The 26,930-nt window shown below is 34.1% G+C and overlaps 2 protein-coding genes across 2 annotated transcripts; one reads left to right on the top strand and one right to left on the bottom strand.

Annotated features, from left to right (window-relative positions):
• Window positions 1-5,837: 5,837 nt before the first annotated feature.
• On the bottom strand, window positions 5,838-26,930 carry LOC133173910 (elongation factor-like GTPase 1). The gene is made up of 21 exons (XM_061308979.1): window positions 26,809-26,930; window positions 26,521-26,588; window positions 25,900-25,984; window positions 25,095-25,228; window positions 24,746-24,883; window positions 24,334-24,390; window positions 24,034-24,066; window positions 23,820-23,926; window positions 23,358-23,481; window positions 22,849-22,928; window positions 22,534-22,670; window positions 21,779-21,901; window positions 21,454-21,553; window positions 21,121-21,248; window positions 20,728-20,885; window positions 20,393-20,543; window positions 19,620-19,751; window positions 8,741-8,888; window positions 7,581-8,560; window positions 6,982-7,166; window positions 5,838-6,091 (listed from the first exon to the last, which is right to left on the bottom strand). The coding sequence occupies exons 1-21, from the start codon at window positions 26,897-26,899 to the stop codon at window positions 5,903-5,905; spliced, it is 3,348 nt and encodes a 1,115-aa protein (XP_061164963.1). The 5' UTR covers window positions 26,900-26,930; the 3' UTR covers window positions 5,838-5,902.
• LOC133201101 (uncharacterized) lies at window positions 16,163-17,945 on the top strand. The gene has a single exon (XM_061336899.1). It carries the CDS (start codon window positions 16,171-16,173, stop codon window positions 17,863-17,865), a length of 1,695 nt encoding a protein of 564 aa, XP_061192883.1. The 5' UTR covers window positions 16,163-16,170; the 3' UTR covers window positions 17,866-17,945.

A 26,930-nucleotide genomic window follows, 5' to 3' on the forward strand; every position in this document is an offset into this window, starting at 1 on the left:
TTCCAATGTGTCTTCACTCTGAAGAGAGCTTACAATATCTCTGACTCGTGTCCAATTTTTGCAGTTACTTTAACAAAAATTTCTTGGCTATTTTTCACTGTAATAGCTTACATATTTTGTAGATAAATATTTCTTCTTTGTTTTCCTTCAGTCATAATTGCTACTCATAGGGATTACAGTATTTCAATTAATTACCATCCATTTTTATTTGTTTCTCCTTCTCTTTCTCTCCTGATCTGTAGATATATCATCCTTGACGTGCCTTAATAACTACATTGTTGATACTGTATGATATCCAAATCTATGCATTGTTATATATTTTTGTAAAGTTTTGAATCATGGCTTTAAAATTATTAAAGCATATACACTATATATGTAATAATTTTGTGTCACGGTAATGGGGCCAGATTGAAGGAGATAATTTAAGAATCGATCTATTTCTATGTTTATATCTGTAAAATCTCTGTCTCAGAAAGTATATTTTACAAACAAATTTTTGCATATTTTAAATATGATATTTAAATGTGTAATTGTATATAAATACATTAACTGATATTCAGTGTCTAAATACATCATGAACAAACTTGAATTGTTGATAACATACATTGTACTTCAATTGTGGTTAAAATTACCAAAAATATGACCATATATATAGTCTGTAGAGAAAGTCAATTTGGAGTGGTTAATAAATTTTGAATTCTGTGATAAACTAAATTACAAATGTCCTGGCTTGTGGGCTTGTTACCTGAATGTAAGTTTTAGGTAACTTCTCAGTTATAAACCTCATGTTAAAAATATCTGGCTCTACCTTTCGCATTATAAAGTTTCAACATGTTCTTGCACTATATAGGCGCCCAATAAATAAAAATGTCTCACGTTCTGTAAAACGCATTATAACGCTGATCATTTTTCGTTTGATGTACCTGACAATAGTATTAAACCATTGTTAGATTGTGTGATGTTGTATTAAAACTGCCAAACTTCCCCCACCTATTTTAAAAAGCAACTTTGATTTACAAACATTGTAAATTTACATATAGTGTACTTATCTCGCAGGGTCATCTGTTGCCAGATATATATTCCCAAAACTTTTATACTTAAAGAATGTGGATCAAGGCTTGCTCTACTCTCTTAATGTCAAAAAACAGTTTCTTTATTTATTAAATTCTCTCAATTATTCTTTACATTTTTTTAATCAAAGATACTTTTCATCTAATTTTCTTTAAATGACAAAAAGATATCTTTTTAGGACTACCCCTCTAGACTAAAAATCAACATTGATTTTTATAGTAAAGAGGGGTAAACTTATATATAGACTTATCATTTAATATTTACATTTTAAAATTTTTTTGTCCAAGATATAACTACAAATGGTAAAAATACTTGATTTCTACGTAAAGCTACTGGTTCATTGATAGTTATGTGCTGGGCGGGACAGAAAGAGACAGAAGTAGGTGGGGCTTGTAGCATGTGAATTTACAGAATCAAGTGCATGTAAAAAATATAAGGAATAACTGTCAGATTTTTTAGTGTCATGATGTGATCAAGCAATTGGCTTGCGTGATAATTTATGCATAAACGCCATAGGCATTTATGCAAATTATCATGCAAGCCAATTGCTTGATCACATCATGAAACCAAAAAATTAAACAGTTATTCCTTAATTCATTTACCAAATAAGATGGGCAGCACCTATGGATTTTTTTTTTTTTTTTTTTTTTGGAAAATTTGAAGCAGAGCATCATATTACATTACAGTACATTATTATTTTTATATTGCATTATTATAAGTTTCGATCAAGTGTAGCATTTACTTTACCCACCTTAGAGGGCATTTATACTAGACTAAGTGTATTATATATGATAAGTGTATTGTTCTTTATAGTTTAATAAGAATTTTTTTCTCATGAATGTCAATTGAAAACTAGTATTACAAAGTGTATGTGTACATACATAATGTATATTATGAAATCCACCTTATGTCCAGTTTTACATCTTGTCATTGTTTATACATTTCACATATTTTGATATGAATGTATTTTGGAATGTATGTGCTTCCAGTAAAATATTGTGTTTTGCTCTTTTTTTAACCTGAGAATTTCCAGAGTAAGGGGACTTTTTCTGCAAGTGTTTAGCTACAGATTCTGTTCGGAATCACTTTATCATATTGTAAAAAAAAAATCACCAGGTTCAAGAGCTAATGTGTTCAATTCAATCACATCAAAACTGTGTTTTCCAAAATGTGATGCAATAAATATGTCGCTATATTTTATCGTTGAGTTTTGTTAATTTATTTATATAAGGATTAACAGTGTAGACCAGTACATGTAAGAAGAGAAAAATCCAATACTTTGTAGTGATACCCAAGAAGCAGAATTGTTTTTATGTATTGTATACAGGGCAATTTTTTTCAATTTTGTCAATTTTATTTTTGCCCTTTTCATTCACTAAATTTACATATTGGAAAAGGGTGAATTTAACAGACAAGAGTTATCTCTCTTTTGACACAATTGAAAACAGCTAGAGTGAAATAGCATGTATGTATAGGTTTGCATTGTCTCTATACAATGGTGCATGGCATATTTCTGCCCCCTTAATGCAAGATATATTATGTCTGCATATGAGAAAAGTATGTCAACATGTAAGATAATTATATCAAGATGCAATATCATCATGTGAGCATGCAAGTCCGATATATTTTAAGAGAATCAGATTTAAACATGGGTATATAAATTTACTTTCTAACACAAGTATCTTACGTACATCATGCATGCAGGATGCAAAATAATTATGTTGACATGCAACTTATTAATGTCAACATGTAAGATAATTATGTAGCAATATGATTGTACAGTGTATATATGTCAACATGCAAGATAATTATGTAAACATGAAACATACTTATGTTGACATGAGACAATATTTATGTTGACATGGGACTTATTCTTGTCAACATGCGAGTTAATTAGGTATGTCAGTTTGCATGATAATATTTTGAGTGACCTATTTCTGTCAACATCCAAGATAATTATGTTGACGTGAAACTTATTTATGTCACCATGTGAGATAATTATATTGACATGCAACTTCGTTATGTCATTGTGTTGGATAATTATGTTAACATGCAACTTATTTATAAATGTCAACATGCGACTTAGATAATTAATTTGCATGTCATCATAATTATCTTGCATGTTAACAAATAAGTCACATGTTGACATATAAAAGTTGCATGTCAACATAAGTATGTTGCATGTTTCAATAATTATCTCACATGGATACATATTTAAGTTGCATGTCTACATATAATTATCTTGCATGTTGACATAAAGAAGCTGCATGTAAACATAATTATCTTGCTTGTTTGATATTAGATACTCAGGTATTAGAAAGTAAATTTACCCATGTTTACATCAGATTTTCTAAAAATATTGGTAACTTGCATATGTCAACATAATTATCTTGCATGTTGAAATGATAGAAAACACAGATGTTGGATAAAAATCATATAAAAAAAACTATGGGAGTTACTATAAACATGTGCATGTATACTGGGTATGTATGTTAGCTATAGACATTCATAATTTTATTGTACTCACAGCATTTGAATTATCTGCTGGCTTAAATTGCTGCACCCAATTTCAGGCCTCACTAAAACTCACAGTCTAAACAGTTACAGTATATGTAGTCTTTTATTTACGTGGTAGTAAAGTCTTTGTCTAAAATAAATTATTAATGAAAAATGTTCTTTGGACATGAGGAAAATTTTATACATATTGTGATTATCTAGTTCATTTTCAACATATAGGGTACTTAATTGTCATGACTTAAATTTCCTCAGGATTGTCCAAATTAGACAATGATTGAAGTGAAAATAACTCACTTATTTACTTTCATGGGGAAGTACATGCAAGTAATGTATCTCATTACTTTATCTTGGTCTAAAATAATATTACATGGAGGAATAGGCCCTAGCTATTACAGATTGTATGTAGCTTACATCTAAGGGCAGATCACTCTAAATCCATAAATAAACAAGTTCTCATGGAAGAGCCTGACATTAAATATTCTTGCAAGGAAGAAAAACACTATCTCCTTGAAATGTAACATTTTCAGTAATTTAGCCTCAATAGATCAATAAGTTAGCCATGAGTATTCAGTAAATTAAGTCTGCTTATACATGTACATAGGTCAGTCTGAGGTTAATTACTCTTAGCTACAAGCTTATTTATTAATTATGCAGAAGAAAAAAGCAGCTTTTCAAGATCATACTGTACAGTTGTTGTAATATCTCTAAAATATTCAATTCAGAATTCAGCACAATTATTAATGCAGATCGACGTACCATATACAGATCATGCATTCTTTGGCACTATCATGGATTCACGCCCATCAACATTTCTATATAAATTATCATATATTGGTGTTCTTGAATTAGCAACTAAATTGAAAGGTATCAAGATAAAATCTGGCCAACATAAGGACCTAAAATGTAAATTAAAGTCAATGGAGTGACGGACATTTAACGACCTTGAGAACTAACCAGTCAGACCAGCGAATCAGTGCTGCTTGTCTCTCTTATCACTTGTTAAAGGCAGAATGGTATGTGCGTTGCAGGTGGTCACCATCAGGTATAACTAAAGGTTGTGACACTGACAATTATACAATACCAGCTTGTTTTGTTATCCATTAACTGCATGGTGGGGTTTACTGATGAGTAAACAAATCAACAGTGACTCTCTAAATAAAAATCTGTTTTAATTTAGATTTGTCTAGGGCATGTACAGGCCTTGTTTGGACAAGTTAAATTACACAGTCACTTAATACTTTACAGAGATATAACTTGCAAATTTTTGAATGAAGTTAATAAATGGATATAATCAGATGGAAACATGATCCTTTAAGGTATTACTAGAGTTTGACAACCCAGTCATTATTCCATTTCTTAAAATTGTTATTTGGTTGTTTTTCATCTTTATAAAATTAACCTTTCAAGCTAGGTTAAATGCATGTATATTTTTATGAAGGGATGATAATCTTTAAATGTACTTTTTCAATCAATTATTCAAAATTTTATGTAGAACTAACACCTAAAAACCTTTCATTCCTATTTGTTTTCCTAACATAACCCCAAGAATTCATCACTACAGTTCAGTTCCTTTTTAATTTTATGCTTTAAAGCTCATCAGTGCAAGTAAAAACACATACTTAATTCCAATCTGCATCGCAAAGGGAATGCTTGCTTTAATTTTAGTATATTTAGTACCAAATCTGCAGTTCATGGAGAAGTGTTGTCCTTTCTAATTCAGCAGAATAATAGTTTTAAATAACAACACATTATCTTAAGTTTTTTTTTTATAACTTTTTAAATAAATTATTTTTCCATTCTTTGGTCATCAATGTCTTTGAACTTTTAATTATTTCTACTTCACCCAGCTTCTCTTCAAATTTGACCGAAATTGGCCTGATTTTCTGGTGAAGACCAGAAAATGCCAAACAGTTTGAAATGAATATGCCTATAACCCAAAAACATCCCAACAGACTAGTATGCATATATATGTATAAGCATGTATATGTATAATGGTAGATAAACTTTCATCAGAAAAAAGCTCACATCTAGAGGATTCTGGTTCAGGGGAACATAAAATGTATACAAATAGACATTTTAAGTTCACCTGAACCTGAAGGTCTAGGAACTGTATACATATAGATTTTTAAGTCCATTTGAGTTAGAAATGTAAAATATGGATACATTGTATTTCCATGTGAAGAGTGAGGTTTGTACAGAGAATATTAAAATTACACCCCAAAATAATGAAATGGCACAAACAAGACTAAAACAGTTTAACAATTTATTTCAAACAACACAGACATGCTTAAAATTTAATTTAACAAAACATGATTTATTTCATTTTAGTGAGTGTCCTTTGCTTTTCAGCATGCTCCACTATTTTCTCATCCACTTTGAGTCCCTTCCGTTTTCGGACCTGGTTCATATAATGTCTGGCTCTGTTGTCAGAGTCCGCCTTTTCTCCAAAATGAGCGTATTCCTCCTCTGTGGTGGGCACCCAGAAAGGGTCAACATCCAACACCTGTTAAATTTTTTTTCCAGAAGATTAGATTTCTTAAGGACTGAATTTATAAAGGTAATAAGATATTTGTTTAGAATTGCTGCAATAGTTACTTTTAAAATATTAAATCATATTCCAGACTCAAGGGTGAATTGATTGATTGTATGTTGTTTTATGTCCCGTTTGAGAATTTTTCACTCATATAGAGACATCACCATATACTGGTGAAGGGTTTCAAATTTAGACCTATACTCGGCACTCAGGGCCATTGAACAGTGAGGGTTCTATATCGTGCCAATGCATACTATGACACGGGGCCTCGGTTTTAAGGTCTCATCCGAAGGACCCGCAATTTTCATTCAAAAAGCCAAGCGCATAGCGAAAGAACAGTTGCTACCTATTTTTTTATCGACTTAGGTCAGTCGCAGCTGTGATTTGAACACACGACCTTCCAATCACCAAGCGAGCGCTCTATCGACTGAGCTACTGTGATGGTCTCAAGGGTGGAAACTAATACTTTTCAATCTATTTCAAAAAGTAATATAATTGCAATCTGCTGTTTGTCCAGAATTCCTCTTATAAACATTGTTAAGATATATTTATAAATATGATGAATGAATAATACACTTATACATTCATAAAGGACTAAATGCACAATTATTAAGCTGAAACTTTTGTGCCATACAAAAGACATACAGTCAAACCTCGTTATCTCAAACTCTATGGGACCAAGGAAAAAACTTCGAGATATCCTAGGGTTCGAGATATCAAGGGTAAAATACTTAAGAAATATGTGGTTAAGACTTCCCAATCACTTCGACATATCCAGGGCATTGAAGATATCTGTGTTCGAGATACCAAAGTTCAACTGTATTTATATATATAAGCTACATAGACATGGATATACCGACCTCCCAATGGCTGAATACCAGTTGAGGACTGGCCAAACCACTCGTCTTCTTCCTCACGTCCTCAGCAAATCCAAAACTTTCCACCACAGGCAACACAGCCTTAATGTTAAAGTTCTGAGATCCCTCCATCATTGTGTCCTCAATAACTCGACCGAATCGCTTCCCGAGGACACCACACAGTTTTCCTACAATGAAAAAAAATAGATATACTGAATTAGAACTCAATAACTTGGCTGAAACGCTTCCCAGGGACACCTAACAGTTTTCCTACAGCAAATAAATAACAGAACAACTGAATTAGCTAGAACTAAATAAATTGATCAAACTGCTTCCCTAGAACACCTCTCAGTTTTTGTACAGCAAATACCTGGTAAATAACAGAACTACTGAATTACAGCTCAGTAACTCAGCAAAACTGATTCCCTAGAACACCATACAGTTTTCCAAAGCAAATAGAAAAGAGAACTGCTGAATCAGAACTCATCAATTCAGCCAAAGTGCTTTCCTAGGACACCCCCCTCCCCCCATTTACAGATACATGTATCCAGAAGAAAGTCCCCTACAAAAATAAGTTTATGCTCTGATTATATTTCACCTACCTAAGACTTCAGCAGTAGCTTGTATATTACACTTATACATAGCTACCATCAGTCTCTGAGGTCGGGTCTGGAATGCTTTACGACAGCCCTCCTTCACACAGTAAATCAGCTGACCTGACACGTGACTGTGCCCCTCCTTCTGTCTCGGTTGAGATGGCTCAATCTCGCTGTCAGATGACTCAGTCTCAGACTCACTGCCATCTCTGTCAGTTTCGCTCTGAATAGGGGACACAGTTTCAGCCTGGCTGACTGAAGTAGGATTATCACAGGAATTGATCTCAGTAACCTCCCCTTTATGGACTTCTTCATCAAGAGAAATTGAGTGACTACTCCTAATATAGTTCCATTCCTCAATAATGAAACATACCCCTCTTAAGGGCTCCTCACAAAGAGGCCCAGCGAGGGTGGCGATTTGAAATCCACTGATTATGCTGTTATCATACTGTCTAAGCTTCAGCTCCCACTGTTTCTGTTCAACACAGTTCCACACATTAGCTCTGTCATATCCCCTCACACGATTGAGTAGTACATTTGGTCCAACCCTCTTAGGTCCAAACGACCATATCTGATTTTCTGCATCCCTCCATATCCTTCCAGAGGTCTTGAAAACTTTACAGAGTTGACATTTGAATTCTCTGATAGAGTCTATCACAGATTGCTGGACTTCCAGACCCCCCCTCCCCTTTCCGTGAGCCTTTGAGATCTGAGACATTGTCTTTATCAAATTCTGATTCTCCTCCAGTAGTTGTGTGATATTCTCCGGTAGGGGCACCGCCCTGATCCTGAGGGTACACCTCCCATTGATCGTGTTGACCTCAACTAACCCTGGCTCAATGATTTCATCGTCTTCAGTATCTTTCTTAATGACCTGACGTTGGTCTGAGATGGTTTCGTTCACCATGTCTGTTTTTGGTGGAGGGACAATAGTTTCTCTAAATGGGACAATAGGTGAAGACACATTGATATCGATCTTGGCATATCTAAAGAAAAAGGAACAAATGTACTGTCAGTCAAAACAAGCTCAAACGCACTTAAGAAATCATGACTCGCATAAATGCAAAATCTTCTCAGCGATGAATCACCATATTCAAACTTTATTGTCTACAGACAAACAGACATTGAGACAGATGAAGGTCACTTTGCCAATGCAGTTATCTAACCTTTCTCCAAGGTCATCCACACATCTCTGTAGATGAACTTCTCCTGCTGTAATGATCAGGTGTTCACCTGTCTCCTGAACCAGAACCTGAACACATGGGTCAGCCTGGTTCAACAATCTCAGACCCTCCACTAGATTCTGCATGTCACCTGGAATTAAAAACAAGAGACCCACGGGCCAGAATGATCACATGAGTCACTTTGGCCCTGCTGTTTTTCAGAATAAGATATTTTCCTTCTTTGTTTACATGAAAAATTTATGAAATTTAATACTTAAAATTAACATTTATGAACTACAAATTTTAATCTTTCTGCTCAAAGTATATTTCATTTAAATGTGGTCAGCATTAACATGCAAGTGCCCTACGGTGATCTTACTGTCCGTCTGTCAATTAAACCCCTACTGTGGAACAATTTCAGCCCCAAGCAGTCATGACATGACCAATTTTGAGTTTACAAATTATGAGGATACTTTAATATCAATAGGACTAATATGACCTTGCTGTTCTGGAGAAAAAGAATTTTTTTCTCCCCATATACATGTATATATATGTACAATAGGAAAAAATTTATTCCAGATGTTAGCACTACCTAAATCTTAGGTGCCATAATCTGAAGAAAGAACATAGGTAATCAGAAATTACAGAGCTCACCTCAACGAATGTTGTCTTTAAGTAAGGCAAAGTCCCACACTCAACTAATAACCTTGGAGTGTGCATCCCTAGATGCAACATTTATGCAACTTTGGTCTGATAGGGCTTGCAGTTACTTGGGAATAGACTTATCTGAAAACTTTAACCTAGCCACTCATCCGGAAAATGTAGGTCAGATCCAGCATCCGAAGCAAGTTCAGTAGTGTGCATCCTTAGATGTATCATCCATGCAAGTTTGGTCAATATAGGCCTTATAGTTACTTGGAAATGAGATCTGCTCCTAAAACTTTAACCTGGTTACTCATCCGGAAAATGTAGGTCAGATCCAGCATCCGTAGCAAGTCCAGTAGTGTGGATCCTTTGATGCATCATCCATGCAAGTTTGGTTCAGATAGGGCTTATAGTTACTTGGAAATGAGATCTACTCCAAAAACTTTAACCTGGTTACTCATCCGGAAAATGTAGGTCAGATCCAGCATCTGAAGCAAGTTCAGTAGTGTGAATCCCTAGATGTATCATCCATGCAAGTTTGGTCAATATAGGGTTTATAGTTACCTGGAAATGACATCTGCTCCAAAAACTTCAACCTGGTCACTCATCCAGAAAATGTAGGTCAGATCCAGTCCAGTAGTGTGCATCCTTAGATGTATCATCCATGTAAGTTTAGTCAATATAGGCTTATAGTTACTTGGAAATGAGACCTGCTCCAAAAACTTTAACCTGCTCCAAAACTTTAACCTGCTCCAAAAACATTAACCTGGTCATTCTTTAGCTGAAATTGCAGCCTCTGAAACCTTGACTGGTACAATGAAACACACTAGAAGCATCCTCCATGCATCTCTGACTAATATAGGCCATAGAAGTACTTGAAAAGAAAACTGCTCCAAAAACCTTAACCTGGGACGCCGACGCCAAGGGTATTACATAAGCTCCCCCAACTTTGTTGAGGTGAGCTAAAAATGGATGCCAGACACTCTTTGATCAAATAAGCTCACCTGAGCCTTTGGCTCAGGGGAGCTAAAAACTCCATTGGTTACTTATATCTCGGCTAATTAAATCAGGTAAAGGCCTCTTTTTTAGTACTGTACCTAATTTTCCACTCAGATACTAGGGAAATATCTTTTGTATGATATACTGTGGAATCATTTTAATTCGTGGGGGTCAATGTTCGTGGGTAAGCAAAATTTTGTTGGTTCGTGGGGACGTAATTTCGTGGATAACTCGTATATACAGAAGATTCAATGAATAAATATGCTGACAAAATAATTGTTCGTTGGGATGTAAATTCGTGGATAAGGATGACCCATGAAATCCACGAACATTGGTCCCCCACGAACATTGATGATTCCACAGTACTTCTCTGTGGGAAGGGGGGATGAGTAAGTCTGTTAACAAGAGGCCCACGGGCCTTATAGGTCACCTGAGTATCATGCAATAACTTCGCCACAATGGATTCATGTTTTAAACAAGAGGCCATGAAATTCACAATTTTGAAAGAGGCACACTTGCTCATCATAATTTTACATTTAGTAAGCTTACTTAATACCCAGAAAGAGAGCAGAGGATTATCAAAGAATTAATGCATTTTCACTATGTAATCATTAGAGCTCTGCCCTAACACCAGAACCATGATGCATGGGCCATAAAATTCACAATTTTGGAAGAGGCATCCTTACATATCATAATACTCTTAGTTCATCAGCTTAATACCCAGGAGAAAAGAAGATTTTCAAAGAATTATTGCATTTTTACTATGTAATCATTAGAGCCCCACCCTAACACAAGAACCCCTGACCCAGGGGCCATGAAATTCATAATTTTGGAAGAGGCACCTTTACTCATCATAACTATGCATCAGTTTGTTTGTTAAATACCCAGGATCAAAGAAAAAGATTTTTAAAGAAATAATGCATTATCACTATATATTCAACAGAACGCTGCCCTAACACCAGAACCCCTGACCTAGGGGCCATGAATTTCACAATTTTGGAACAGGAACCCTTACATATCATAACTATACTCGTAGTTCATCGGCTTATTACCCAGGAGAAAAGGAGAAGATTGTCAAAGAATTATTGCATTTTTACTATGTAATCATTAGAGCCCCGCCCTAAAACCAGAACCCCTGACCAGGGGGCCATGAAATTCACAACATAGGAATAGGCACCCTTATTCATCATAACTATGCCTTCAGTTTGTTTGCCCTGGATCAGAGAAGATTTTTAAAAGAAATAATGCATTTTCACTATACATGTATATTCAACAGAACGCTGCCCTAACACCAGAACCTCTGACCCTGGGGCCATGAAATTCACAATTTTGGAAGAGGCACCTTTCATCATCATAACTATGTATTTATTTTGTTTTCATAATATCCAAGAGCACAGAAGAAGCTTTTTAAAGAAATAATGCATTATCACTATATATTCAACAGAGCCCCACCCTAACACCAGAACCCCTGACCCCTGGGCCATGAAATTCACAATTTTGGAAGAGGCACTCTTTCTCATCATAACTATGTACTTAGTTCATTGGCTTAATACCCAGGAGCAGAGGAGAAGATTTTTGAATAATTAATGCATTTTCACTATATAATCATTAGATACCCGCCCTAACACCAGAACCCCTGACCCAGGGGCCATGAAATTCACAATTTTAGAAGAGACACCTTTCCTCATCATAACTATGCATATTGTTTGTTTTCTAAATACCAAAGAGCAGAGGAGAAGATTTTTTAAGAATAATGCTTTTCACTACATATTCAACAGAGCCCCACCCTAGCACCAGAACCCCTGACCCTGGGGCCATAAATTTCACAATTTAGGTAGAGGGCTCAATGCTTATTACATTCATGCCAACAGTTTGCCTGCTTGATGCCCAGGAGTAAAGAAGAAGATTTTTAAAGATTGCATTAATTCTGATGGTTTTAGCCCCACCCCTCAGGCCCCAGGGGGGTAGGGGTCATGAATTTCACAATTTTTACTCCCCTTCACATATAGATGCTATGTGCCAAATTTGGTTGAAATTGGTTCAGTGGTTCAAGAGAAGAAGCTGAAAATGTTACAATTCTGTTTAAGAAAATATACTGCATTCTTTGAATTCGTTCCATTTTAAATTCACCCACCTGTGAGTAAGGCAAAAGGGGCGAAAATAAAATGGGGGCAAAAATTTCCCTGTATACAGTAACCATGAAAACTGACCACAGAATGTAACATGATTTTACAGATTCCAAAACAAACACACACAACCATTTCAAAACCTTATCCCAAGCTAGTGTCAATAAATAAGTTCAGGAACAATTATTGTTCAATCTATCCCATCTTGTTTCAAAACCCATTTTTGCAATTTTAAACAGAGCTTCTTAATTTGTGACATTTCTATATTTTCTTTGAAAAAGTGAAGAAGTCAACAACAAAAACCTTTCAAATTTTTTATGCAGAAATTGATTTATATATATATATATATATATATATATATATATATATATATATATATATATATATATATATATATATATATATACGAGGGTTGTTCGGAAAGTTCGTGGACTAGCGCAATAAAATTAAAACCGCTTAAGATACATCAATGAATTTTTTAAAGTTTAATCAGCATCTTCTTTTTTATTTATATAATAAACTATACATCATTAGTTTTGTTTTTTAATAAGTTGTTGATGTTTTTGAAAGCAATGGTATGTCCAGGCGGCGCAACCTCGTCGATTATGTTTTTTCTACGTAAGTAACTTAGAAAAAACTCTTTTTTGATATGAGCATTCGTCATTCAAAAATCCCGTTAATTCACTCATATGGTATGACAATTGTACAGTAAAATTTGCAATTTTTACCCCATTCTATAAGTTCTATGAAATTTTATCGTAAAATTTATATGAAATGTCCAAACAATTATGGGGTTGTAATGACATCAGAAATGGGGGTGGGTTTCTTTTTCCAACATTCTATAAAGTTTCACCCTCTGAAAAAAATGGCATAGACCTAGGAAATATTTAAATGGGCTACTGAAAAATAAAATGCATTCAGAGTACTTGTTTTTAAACGCCGAAAAAGATTAGAGGGACGAGAGATGTAAAAGTGAATGTCGATTTGTAGTAAGAGTGTTCAAAGTTTGTCACGTCGAAAAGTGACGTTGATCATGTGTGATAGATGTTGAACTCCGACAAGCAAATATGCTGTTACAATCAAGTGAGGATCTTTCAGATCTATTTACAATATTATATGTATTAAAATCAACTGTTTATGACATTGTAAAATCATATAAACAAGACGGGTTTAAATCTTTACTAAACTCCCAGGAAACCCATCAAGATAAGTGTATGAGGTAGAGAATGCGTACATTGAAAAACAATGACGTCATGAAACTAAGTGGCGACAGCGCCGGGTGATCATATAATGTCTTTTTTATTTTATGATAATTTGGTAAAATATTCAAGGTATCAAGGTAAAAATTTTAACATCTCTTTAACTTTTGTTGTTTTATGTTCATTAAAAATTTTGTAAGCATAGACTACATAGTATTGATTTTATCGCATCAGTCCACAAACTTTTCGAACAACCCTCGTATGTATGTATATTTTTACATTTACAAATGTTTTCCCTTATATGACACTCTTTGAATGATGAGACATTTTTAAGCCTGTATATAAACAGGTTGGTCACATGACCATAAATTCATTGTTTATTCATAAACAATAGACATAATTTCACAGTGACGTCACAAGTGGTCGACATATTCAACACAGTTGATGTACACCATTGTATACACTAAAGATCTTTCTATTTGTTTTATTACTTTATGTAAATATAGGACTTTCCTGTAAATTACACAATTTATATCAATCACATTTGAAAGATATTAGAAATTTTAAACCATAACCACCTTATTTACTGACTCTGCATTTAAATAACAGACACAGTTTGAAGTCTATTTAACTATGGAAACAAGAGGTTATTTAATCTCAAAATCGGTGAAAATTTTAATTTGAACGGATATAACATATATCATTTTTATCAATACTCAATCTCACATTTTTATTTTTTAGCCATATATAGCTTTAAAATTATTTCAAATCGGTCATAAATGTAAACTTCAATTACTATCAATTGGAAGTAATAAGGTATCATTTCTGAACATTTATCGGTATGTAAATAGGGGTTGGTACACAATTAATTAAATCTTCCATAAAGCCCTTTGGGCTTTATATGATTTGATCACATGACCATGCAACTATGTTTACATCTGAATATAAGTTTTAAAATAATATTTTGTTTCTTAAATTAATAAGCAGTGGAATATTAGTCTGGCAACAAGATATGTTTGTGAAACACTGATGCCCCCGTATGGCAACTTATAGCAAAGGTTAAACTTTCTCAAATGCAAATCAAATAAGTTGGTACCTAAAGTAAGGTCTAGTCTCGAGAAATAAACCTGTCAAATATGAAAGACCTAGCAGCAATTATTGAATAGATATGGAAAAGGTTAAAGTTTTTTCAAAAGTATGTCAAACATCAAGGTCAACGTCAAATGGTCAAAATTAATGGTGCCCAAGGAAAGGCCTTCTCCCAAGAAATACACAGGTGAAATATGAAAGCTGAAGCACCAATCGTTCAAAAGTTATAACCAAGGTTAAAGTTTTCCAAAAGTAGGTAAAACTCAAAGGTCAAAGGGTCAAAGTTGTTGGATCCAAAGAGAGGTCTTGTCACAAGGATTACACATGTGAAGTATGAAAGCCCTAGCTCCAACCGTTCAAAAATTATGGCCAAGGCTAAAGTTTTCCAAATGCAGGTAAAACTCTAAGGTCAACGTCAAAGGGTCAAAGTTGTTGGCATCCTAAAGAAGGTATTACCACAAGGATTACACATGTGAAACATGAAAGTCCTAGCACCAACCGTTCAGAAGTTATAGTCAAGATTAAATTTTTCCAAAAGTAGGTCAAACTCCAAGGTCAAGGTCAAAGGGTCAAAGTTGTTGGTATCCAAAGGAAGGCCTTGTCGCAAGGACTACACACGTGAAGTATGAAAGCCCTAGCACAAATTGTTCAAAAGTTATGGCCAAGGTTAAAGTTTGGTAAAATTTTACAAAACTGGGTCAAACTCCAAGGTCAAGGTCAAAAGGTCAAATATGGTGGTACCCAAAGAAAGGTCTTGTCACAAGGAATACACATGTGAAATATGAAAGCCATAGCTCCAACCAATCAAAAGTTATGGGCAAGGTTGAAGTTTTTGCGGACAAACAGACAGACAAACAGACAGACAGACGGACAGACAGCGCAAAAACTATATACCCCCGAATCTTCGATACGGGGGCATAAAAATTGAAAATCTGTATTCTTAGTAAATTTACATTCATAAATCTTTATAAATACCAATCCTGCTTTTAAGGTATTTAAATCTCCATCTAGACCAGGAAGTATAAACTCCTGACAGGTAGATAACACAGGTGTGTCTTGTGATCAGAGTACATAGAGACTGCACTTGGAGATTGATCGACAGGACGGCCATAATTACTGAAGTCAGGAAATAAATATAGGAGGTAACTTAAGCATTTTTGATCATTTTAAAAAGTTAAAATCCTTTAATGAGGCTTCAGCAATGGGGAATGAAATTCATCTATTTCTTAAATCCTCTTTCATGCAAAGATTCACATGAATATTGTAAACATAAGTGACTTGTCTATCTCTATCACCAAACCAAATTCTCTGTCTCTATCTTGTGTAAATATTCTTAAGAAAATATTTTAACTTTATATGCTTCAAGAAAAATTTAATGATGGATCCCCGTACTAGTGCCCAGGACCTGATGCGATGCGACCTGTGTGAGACCGCTGTGGTACAGATGCACTGTGATACATGTCTTGTCAACCTGTGTACAGCTTGTGTTGGAAAACATTTTTCTGCTGATCTTTCAAAACCTCATAAAATTGTTGACTTCCAAGATAGAAAATCCACTCCCATCTACCCTGGATGTAAAACTCATGACAAAGAACAATGTGAAATGTACTGTAATAAATGTGATATTCCTGTCTGTCTTAGCTGTCTCACATCTAATCAACATTTAGGTCATGAATTATCTAAATTCTTGGAAGTTTTCAATGAAAAAATGGAAATTATTAAACAAGAACACAATGAATTAAATGATAAAATTTATCCAACCTACCAGGACATTGCCTCTGATCTACAAAACAGAATGAGTCAATTAGAAAAGGAATATGGAGATCTCTCAACAGCCATAACAAAACATGGAGAGGACTGGCACAGAGAAATTGACAAACTTGTCAAGAAATTAAAAGCCGAAGTTCATGAGATGAAAAATACACAGTTACAAACTCTACAGAAACATCTGGATGAAATAAACCAGAAAATTTCTGACATCAAGGATGAAATTAATAAATTTGAAACTGCTATAGACTGTAATGACTTGTCAAAACTATTAAGCATCACATCTAATGTACTGTTATATAGGAATCTTCCACACAAAATCATGTCATCTTTACCCAAATTCACTCCTGGAAAAATCCAAGGAGAACTTTGTAAACTGTTTGGAGCCTTATCATCAAGTTCCTTAATATCAGATAAACATGGCTACAGCATGAAGACAACACAGAAATCACCAGAAACTGGATCCTCTCCTCCAGTCAAACAGCTACTTGATAAACCAGAGACTGTCACCACCATACACACTGGGTATAGAGACAACCTTTACAATGTGGTCTGTCTGAGTGATGAAGAAATCTGGACAAGTGGATATGACAGCACCACGAAACTATACAGCATCAATCAGGGATCACTAGTCAAGTCAATCACAACCAAGTCAGGGAAAATACCATTGGACATAGCAGTGAAGAAAAGTGGAGATCTAGTTTATACTGATTACAAAGATAGAACTGTGAACACTGTGAAGAATGAGAAGATAGAGGAGGTGATCAGACTACAGAACTGGAAACCTAAAGGTGTCTGTACTACCTCCTCTGGTGACCTCCTGGTTATCATGGTCAGTGATGATGACACACAAACAAAAGTTGTCTGTTACTCTGGCTCCACAGAGAAACAAAGCATTCAGTTTGATGATAAAGGTAAACCTCTCTATTCACCTCGTTCTCTTTATAACAGATACATAACTGAGAACGAGAACCTGGATATCTGTGTGTCTGATGATAGAGCTGGAGCAGTAGTGGTGGTCAATCAGGCCGGGAAACTGAGATTCAGGTACACTGGACATACTGCTGCTCTAAAGAACACACCATTCTATCCACGAGGAATCACCACAGACAGTCAGAGTCACATCCTTACAGTTGATGTTAACAATTACTGTGTCCACATCATAGACCAGGATGGACAATTCCTCCGTTACTTAGACTGTGGACTGAGTCGACCCTGGGGTCTATGTATAGATACAAATGACAATCTGTTTGTTGCTCAATTGTGGAACAAACATGTGAAGAAAATCAAATATCTGCAGTGAATTACATGTATACATGTACATCTCTGTGTTATATTCTATATAAGGGGTATGCAAAATTACTGATGTATCAGTATGCTACAGTAACACAATGAAATCTTGTAATGAATATTCAATTTTTGTCTTATAATTCATTATCAATATATATCTGAAGGGAATTATAAACACTTCTAAATTAAAAACAAAGTAAACACTGCATGGATGAAAACAATGTGTATTTTCAAACTAATGTTAGATATTAAAACAGTGAATTAACATCAGTATTGAGCAAGCAAGATTCCTATTGAGCCTTGATCACCTCAGTATTGTAATTATTTCTACATACTCTATTAAAAGACGAGCCAACTTTTGTCACATAATTTTTTTTTTAAAGTTGCTGTGTTATAAACTTGTCCAAAACTTTTTTCTTCTTTTTCTACAAACCATAAACCTAGTGGCTTTAGTAATTACTAAAATAAATTACTGTAATCAGTTTTTACTTGCAAGAACTTTATTTTCGTGTAATTAAGCATGGGTGCCTGCTCATGAAAATTTCATTCTCACTTATCTTTGTATTATCAAAGAATATATAGATCAATAATTGAAATTCATGAAAATATTGTCATGCTTTAAGTACCAAAAACTGGTTCGCAAAAATCAGGTGGCAGATATTAAAAGATCTTCATTGCTTGACATATTTCATCTTTAATTTGAAATGAAGTCTTAAGAATATTTTGCTGAAACTAATTATTAATTGGCCTGAAAATATGGACACTGTCCTAAGACCTGATGCCCTAATGCATGGACTCAAAACACAAAATTTGCAACTTGGAACTTAGGGCATTTTAATTATCAGAATCATGCCCCCCCCCCCCCCCCCCCAAAAAAAAATCTCCTAGAAGTCCTTGGATAAAAGATTTCACCTGGGAGTTTAAAAATTTGCAAAGTTGACAGAGAGCTCATACAACATTATAATTGATCAAACACATTGTCCACTAGATGTCATTATGAATTTCTCAGACATGAATGTATTCTGAAATTTTGAATGTTTAACATCCCCCCACCCACACCTAGACTTACCAGGGTATATTGTAGTAAAGAGGATGCTTGCATATTATATCAATATTAATGGCCATGCTGTTCTTAAGAAAAGTTTCAATATTTTTCCTTTGTATTCCCATGTAAAACATGTGGCCCCATCTTATCCTTGGGTGCCATGAATTGAACAGATTAGAATCTTCACTTTGTCTGGAGACTTTCATATAAGTTTTGCTTTTTCAGGCCTTTACAACTGGAGAAGAAGATTTTTTTTGGAATGAAATCACCAGGTTTTCATTATTTCTTAATTATTTCCCAGTGAAAGTGGATGTAGCCCAATATGCATTCCCTTCCACCAAGACTGATTTGCTGCAAGTTTGATTTAAGTGGGCCTAGTGATTTTGGATGAAAATGTAAAAAGTATAGCCAAAACACAACAGAAGGGCAGAGATGACAGAACACTCTTTAATCAGAAAAGCTTGGTCAAAGTGAGAAAAAATAACTTAAATCAGTAGATTTAATAATTTTTACAGTATTTGTCTCCTATGAATTCAATGACAGTTATATTGAAGTATATACCACATGAATAATCTTCAAGATACTTAAGACAGACAGAATACTGTGGTGACTAGGTTCAAAATCACCTGACAGATATTCATGAGTGTGACTAGGTTCAATGTCACCCTGACAGATACTCACAAGAGTGAGTATGCTCAAAGGCCACTGTGACTTATACTCACGAGTGTGACTAGGCTCAATGGCCACCCTGACGATAGGAGCTGCATCAAAGTAGAGATCACAGAAAGCTGGACACATTAAGGTACTGGACACTGTAGCTGATTTCAGAATATGATCCTCCAAACCCCCAATTCCTAGACAAGAGTAAAAGAAAACTTGATTAAGCTTTCATTTTGATAAATCAATAAAAAAATATGTTCTTCTTCTCATTATGAATCGAACACATAATCTTTAATGCATGAATCAAATATATAATTTAAAATACATGTAGGTAATCTTGAAATTCAGTAATTTGCATATTTGCCTACACAGTTTAATCATGACTTACATAAAAATTTTAATACTATTAATATTAATTATTGTAATACCTTTAGAAGTTAGTTCCTATATAAATCAAAACAAAAAAAAGTCTAACATTTCTAATGTTTTACTGAGTGGGCATAAAAAAATCAATGTTTGACCTCGGAGTGAGATATTGGACCTGTCGATGAGATGTTGGACTGGTTACGTCACATAATAGGCAGGGTCAGCTAAATCTCATTTGCATTCGTTGGTGTTTGACATACATGTATGTCAAAAAATAATAATGATGAAATAAATAAATAAAAGGTTTAACAAAACATTTATTGACTGCGTTCTCCGGCAAAATGCGTTTTGTTGACCCCTGAAACCAAACAGTTTGGTTCTTGGGTCCGACAAAACACATGTTGCCCTCGAACCCAGTCAATAAATGTATAATATTAATTAAATAATACAAGTAATTTCTGATACAAACCCAGTATGTTCCCTGCTGGGATGTGGTCCATCCCCTCTAGTTCCCTCCCCATGAATACAAACAGTTCCTTGATAGTGACACAGGTCACATGGTCATCATGTGACAACTCCTGAATGCTATTCACTTCTTTTATTTCCTCACCACTTTGTATCTGTAACAGGATGAAAAGTGTCAACAAATAAAAATATTACAAATTTGGCACACCATTTTAACTGATTCTCTGATTTGTATTAAAACATCCATTACTAAACCTACAGCTAAAATGGGTCAGAACATTACAGAAATATGGTCATAAGAAGTTAAAATCCCATTGAATAACCTTTAATTTAATCTACCTTTTTGGATATCAGAGCTGGATCATGTTTGGGTCCCAGAACATACAGTTTCTGTCCCTTTCTGATGGTGCCACTAAATACCCGTGCAAACGCAACAAAGACAAAGTCTGTCTCCTTCTCTTTATTCTCTGGGTCATCCTCGGGAAGGGGGTTGAGGGCTGTAAAGGAAGTCATTCTTATGATTTAAAAATGATTATGTACATTCTGACCTGACAGACAAATCACATTACTTGTACTTCTACATATACATTGCTTACTGTTCATTCCAAAAAATAGTAAACTGTGTTTTTGGAAGGTGTCCTTATAAATTAACAAGACGCAATAGAAGAACATTTAAAATTGACAGATGTTTAAAATGTGATTATACATTTCAGAATCCCTAATATGTACAACCTTCATTAGTGTCCCCTTCCTGAGTTGCTGCCTCAGTTGTCTGCTCCTGATTTCTAGCTGCCGCTCTCTCTGCCATTTTCTCTTTGGCTTTTCGTCGTCTCTCGGCAATCTCTGCTTCTGTTAACGGTCTATCCAAATACGGGAAAAATGTAAAACTCTAGACTTGTTTTGAAAATGAAGCATTATAATATACAGTACTGCAGAATATCATACATGTATTTTCAGTAAAAAAAATTTCCCCCATACTTGCAAGTAAAATCTATGAAAATCCAGAGAAAATAAATTGTTTTCTAAAGTAGCATTGGCTATAATCATTCTCTACTAAATATCTACCTTTGTTTGTTTTGAGGGAGCATTTTCTTGTCAACTGGCAACATTTTGGAGACAAACACAATCACAGGAGATTCTTCTGAGGCAGAGCAGTTTAAAAATGCTGTGAAGTAAAGAATGAAATACATAGTTTGCATCAAAAAGTAAAAATAACCTGTACCCCATACTTTCATTAAACATACAAGTACAGTATTGTCATTTCTCAATACATCCATTTGGCGACAAATATTTAATACACCTGTTATTGCTTTACTAATAGACAAATTCATTTTTCAAAGGTAAATATGAGGAAATTATGGTCAAATAATGTTTATCTAAAAGTGCATACACTGTTTAAGACCCTGAGTTTCTGCTGGTAGTGAGTCAAACTTTCTCATCTGGGCACACATCAGTTTTTCCACCCTTTCTTCTGAGAGAGCCAGTGGAGAGGGGAGTTTACTGACTACAACTCCTGCAATTAAAAATTCTTCAAAATAAATCAATCTTTTTGCATCATTAAATATATTAATTGAAATAATTATGTAAACTACATTAAATATTACCAATTATATGAAATAAAAATGAAAACATGATAAAACTAATAATTTTGGGATAAATTTTACTAGTAACAAGCATTCTGACAGTATTGCATTAACAATATTAGCCCCCTACTGGCAAGTGTAATCTGGTTCCTGATAAAAACTTTAAAAAAGGCTGCAAATTCTGTTAAAAATCATTTAAGTGAAACAAAACGTGACTTCTTCACAGAACACTCACATACCAAAATTCATCTCAATATTTACAAACTGTCAAGTGTTTCGGAAAAAAGTACAGAAAACCAAGTGGGAATTCTGAGTTCCCCTTAAAAATTAAAAAGCCTGTAATTCATTCAAAAATCATCAAAGTAAATATCAAATATTAGTTCAATATCTGCAAGTGTTTAGGAAAAAAGTATGGAAAACCATGGGACAGACTGACAGAGAGACAGAGGGACAGACGAACAGAAGGCTATGGGTGGACAGATAAGGAGAAAATTTATATTCCACTCCGGATTCACTAGTAGGGAACTAATAAAATAAATAAACAAATTTCAAGGACACTTACTGAGTACAGCACTGGACACAGGTAACCATTGACTACAGACAGCCTGTAGCTGAACCCGACCGTCCGAATGTCGCATGTCACGAGGGGGAATCTTCAGGCCAAGGGAGGTAACTATCTTCTCTGTCTTCTCCTTATCTCTATCAAAAAACAGAAACAACCTTAATCAGTGCATTAAGTTAAAACTGATTGTGTTCATAATTTTATAGAAAATGTTTTTAAAATGACAGAACTTAACAAGATGAAAGAAAGTCATAAACTAGAGTTCATAACAATGAAATAAACTTAATTATCAATCCACAAGAAATCTACATTTACCTTCTGATGAATATAGAGTCATACACAGACCACAAGTTATCAAGGACAAACTGCACAAAGAGGGGCTTCTTGGCTTTAATCTGAAATGTAATATGCATGTATTCCATTGTCAAGCACTTTACTCCAAATCCATTAAATGAATTGGTCATGTGCAGGAATTCCATTTTTTTTTTTTTAGATATTTCTGTGGAATCATTTAATTCATTGTCTCCAATCTTTGAGAATTCTTAATACCTTACAGGTTTAAGAGGACTGAATTTAACGTACAAATTAATGTCATTATAAAAGACTACACCTATAATTCAATATAAATTCCTGGGTGTGGTGTACAAAAATTGAACCTCCATGAAGTATAATGGTTCCACAGTAGACTTTATTGACTACATGAATTTCTTTTTGTTGAAAAAAAAAGTCACACATGTACTTTGTGTCAAACATAATCAATTTTTACATTTTTTTTAAATGAAACCAAATAAAACCTATTTTAACAAATAAACAAGATCTACAACCTGAGCCCCTTTCATGATTCTTTTTGTTTTTGTGTTCAGAAAGAAATCTCCCCACAGGGTTCTCTGTAGAACTTCCTGATTGATCCCCAGCTTACTGGCGTACAACACCGCGAAGTCTTGAATGCTGTAAAGAAATGTCTCAAATTGTTGAAATATTTAATAAACATAGTACTTCCTGATTAATTCTGGCTTTACTGGCATACAGCACTACAAAATCCTGAATGCTGTTAAGAAATGTTTCAGATTATCCCCGGTAAACATAACAAATTTGGCCAACAATTTTTTTTGCTGTTGCAAATATGAAGGAAAAAACAATAGCATTCAGGATAGTTTCAGTTTTACTAGCTTCATTAATGCCCATTCTCAATGACAAAAAGAGCCATAAGGTATGAAATTTTTGTACACGGGTATTGGAGATTAGAAATATTCATTGTAAAATACCCTGAAACAGGCATTACCTACCTAAAACCCCAGCCATCATATGCACTGGCAAAAATAACATTTCCCTGGTCTGGGGAGAAGTAGATGTTTCTATTTTCTTCGTCCTCTAAATTTGTCCAGTCATGCATCTGGAATTTAATTAATTTATTCAATAAAAACACTAATTAATGTAAATGTAGAATAAATATTTACAAGGCATCTGTCAAAACTGTACTTTTTTAAAGTAATTAAGTACCTGTGATAAATCTCCATTGTCACCATCGACATCCTGAAAGAAAAACAAATTCATTTACCAAAGTTTACTTCTTGTGTTATATTTGATAGCTTACCAAAGTAAAACTTATCAAAGTCATAACCACACATTTTTAGCTCTAGTAAAATATCTGTCAGCATGTATCATCATTGATATTTACACTGGTCTCTTAAGCTATTGAGAAATGTAGTAAATCACAAATGAATCAATGTATAAAATAATTTCTTAAATTATAAATGCATGTACTGGTATGAATGAGAATTTTATAAAATCCTGACTTACCACAGCAGATTTCTCCATGGCCTCTACAGTGAAAAGTTCATTTGTCACCAAGTTTACCTAAGACGACCAAAGAAAAGTCTCAGTTCATGCGTAATTTGAAAGGAAAAAAATTATGACATTCATACATAGAAAATCTGCATTTGTTGCTTAGTATGGGTACAAAATTACAAAATTTGCTACTCTTTTAAGATGAATTGCATTAAATGCACCAAAACGAGTCTAATCTCGACACAGGTAAATTCCAGTCAAATTTATTGGATTAGACAGCATTCTGGGTTAAACAAAAGTTGAATCAACCATAATGGATTAAATATTTCCATAGTTACAGACAAGATTTCAGAACAAAAGCATTCTGCTAAGACAATTTTTAAAAAGTTTTACTGTGTTGACAAACTCTGCATGTCATATTTACCTGTTCTAGAATTTGCTGAAGATGATAAAAAGCTTCCATGGGTTCCATCTTCATTTCCACAATCAGGCGATCAATCTTATTCAAAACCAACACTGGCTTAATATTCTCCAGAAAAGCCTGACGAAGCACTGCATGAGTCTAGATGAAAAGTCACAAGAGAAATAAGACAGACTACATAATCTTGTAAAATTTAATCAAATTTCAACAAAACAGTTCGCTTTCCTTGTATAATTTGGTTTCTTAGATTCTTTGTATACCTTTTTCACTTTTACATTCCGATACCTTTACTTATAGTCACATCAACAAGTTTCAATCTTAATTCAAACTTGAACAAGGGATATAACTGTACCTGTGGACAAACACCTTCCACTACGTCCACTACAACCACAGCCCCTTCACAGAGTCGGACAGCAGTGGATACCTCGCTGGAGAAGTCTACATGTCCTGGGGAGTCAATCAAGTTAATTAGGTACTCCTCGTTTTCTGAAATTATCAGGAATCCTAAACATCAACAGGTAGGAATTCTAACTGATTTGTGAAATATAAATATTTCCTTGAAGGCACATGAGTGAAATTCTATTCAACCTTTTTTAAGTATCTTAGTTAATACCTTAAAAGATTTTCTCAAAAGAGAAATGGGAGTTATTAAGATAAAGTACTGTAGACCTGGATATTTATGTGTATGTTGTTGTTAGTAACATGAACTAGGAGCAAAGCACATAATATAGAAATGGGAGTATAGTACTTATTTCCATGATACAAGACATTATTAATGCTGTGAAATATGTATTGGTACATAGAGGAATATGAACGTTAAAAATTTCTTTACTGTGTACTGTAAATCTTTTTTTATCACAAGAACTTTATTTTCACGTATTTATGTGTGACTGTCTGCTCATAAAAATTTCATTCTCACAAATAATTCTATTATCAAAGATTACATATAGCAATAACCAAAATTTGTGAAAATTTTGTATTGCTTATAAAAAACAATTTGAACAAGAATTTCATGAAAATAAGGTGTCACAAAAATTAAGTGATCTACAGTAAATGGACGTATAAATTACTCTCTTCACTAATAACTGAATCACATTCATGGCAATGAATAAAATTCCAACTATTCTTTTACTACAGCTATATAAACAATAACTTACTATAATTGTATATTAATGAAATGGCACTGGATTTCATAGTGATTCCCCGTAATTGTTCATCTTCTCGACTGTCCATGTAACGAAGCTGTAATTAATTTTTTGGTTCATTATTAATAGAATGCTGTACAATATTAGAGAAAAATTACTGTAATTTGGTTATACAGGTATTTTTGATGAAAAAAAAATCGCACAGTATACTTCCCATCATAAATCATTCAATGGTCATATTTGAAAGTGTCCAATATACTTGTATTTGTAAAGAAATTTAACAAAAATAAATTTGGTTAAGTTTAATTTTTAGCATAGTATAAGCATACAAACATCCCACAATTTAATTCTTACCATATAAAATTACAGACATCCCACACAGGATAAAGTTAAGCTTAAAAAAACAGTATATTTCAAAACATTTTTTTTCTGAAATAAGTCGATAACACATTCTTAACTGTTAGTGTAAACTAGAGCTACTAGCTCCCAAGATCTCAAGTTTCTGAACAAAGAGGCTTTAAGCTTCCTTCCTATAAGGTTCTCTTGTACACAAGGCAGAAAAGGGCAAGTGCTTAAAATGCAAAATTTTAGCCATATGTTAAGAAAGAAGGTATTATTTCAATAAACCCATACCTTGCCTGCCATTCTCTGTGAAATAATTCCATTGCTGGCCACCAGAGCATCAGCCAGGGTGGTTTTGCCTGTATAGATATACATCAAGTAACAATCATTTTATTATAGGTAAGAATCTTACAATACATTAAAATAATTAATGGAATATTTATACAATGTACTCTGATAATAGTTACTTTTTGTTACTTTTAAGGTCAGTACTCAAAGCCCTATGAGAATATAGGTGTTCATTAGCAGAATAAAACTGGTATCAAAATCTTATTAAAAGAAATTCTGTGGTTTGCTTACCGTGGTCAACATGTGCTAAGATACAAATGTTGCGTATATTTTCTGGCTTTCTTTGCAACAAGGACAGCAACTCTGGTGTTGCTCCCTTCATAGTTTTGTGTCAGACTTTAATTTTGAGTGCA

The sequence above is a fragment of the Saccostrea echinata genome, unplaced genomic scaffold (assembly GCF_033153115.1).
Source record: "Saccostrea echinata isolate AGI-Se365-2 ecotype Australia unplaced genomic scaffold, CSIRO_AGI_Sech_v1 ptg000002l, whole genome shotgun sequence".
Taxonomy (NCBI): Eukaryota; Metazoa; Mollusca; class Bivalvia; order Ostreida; family Ostreidae; genus Saccostrea; species Saccostrea echinata.

Bases quoted from the DNA above. Each gene is read 5' to 3' on its own strand.
- LOC133201101 (XM_061336899.1), top strand. From the start codon at position 16,171: ATGATGGATCCCCGTACTAGTGCCCAGGACCTGATGCGATGCGACCTG.
- LOC133173910 (XM_061308979.1), bottom strand. From the start codon at position 26,899: ATGAAGGGAGCAACACCAGAGTTGCTGTCCTTGTTGCAAAGAAAGCCA. The intron at 25,229-25,899 runs GTAAGTTATTGT...TGATAATTTCAG, and splicing joins TTCATTAATATACAATTATA to AAAACGAGGAGTACCTAATT. The intron at 24,391-24,745 runs GTAAATATGACA...TGGTCGTCTTAG, and splicing joins TTCAGCAAATTCTAGAACAG to GTAAACTTGGTGACAAATGA.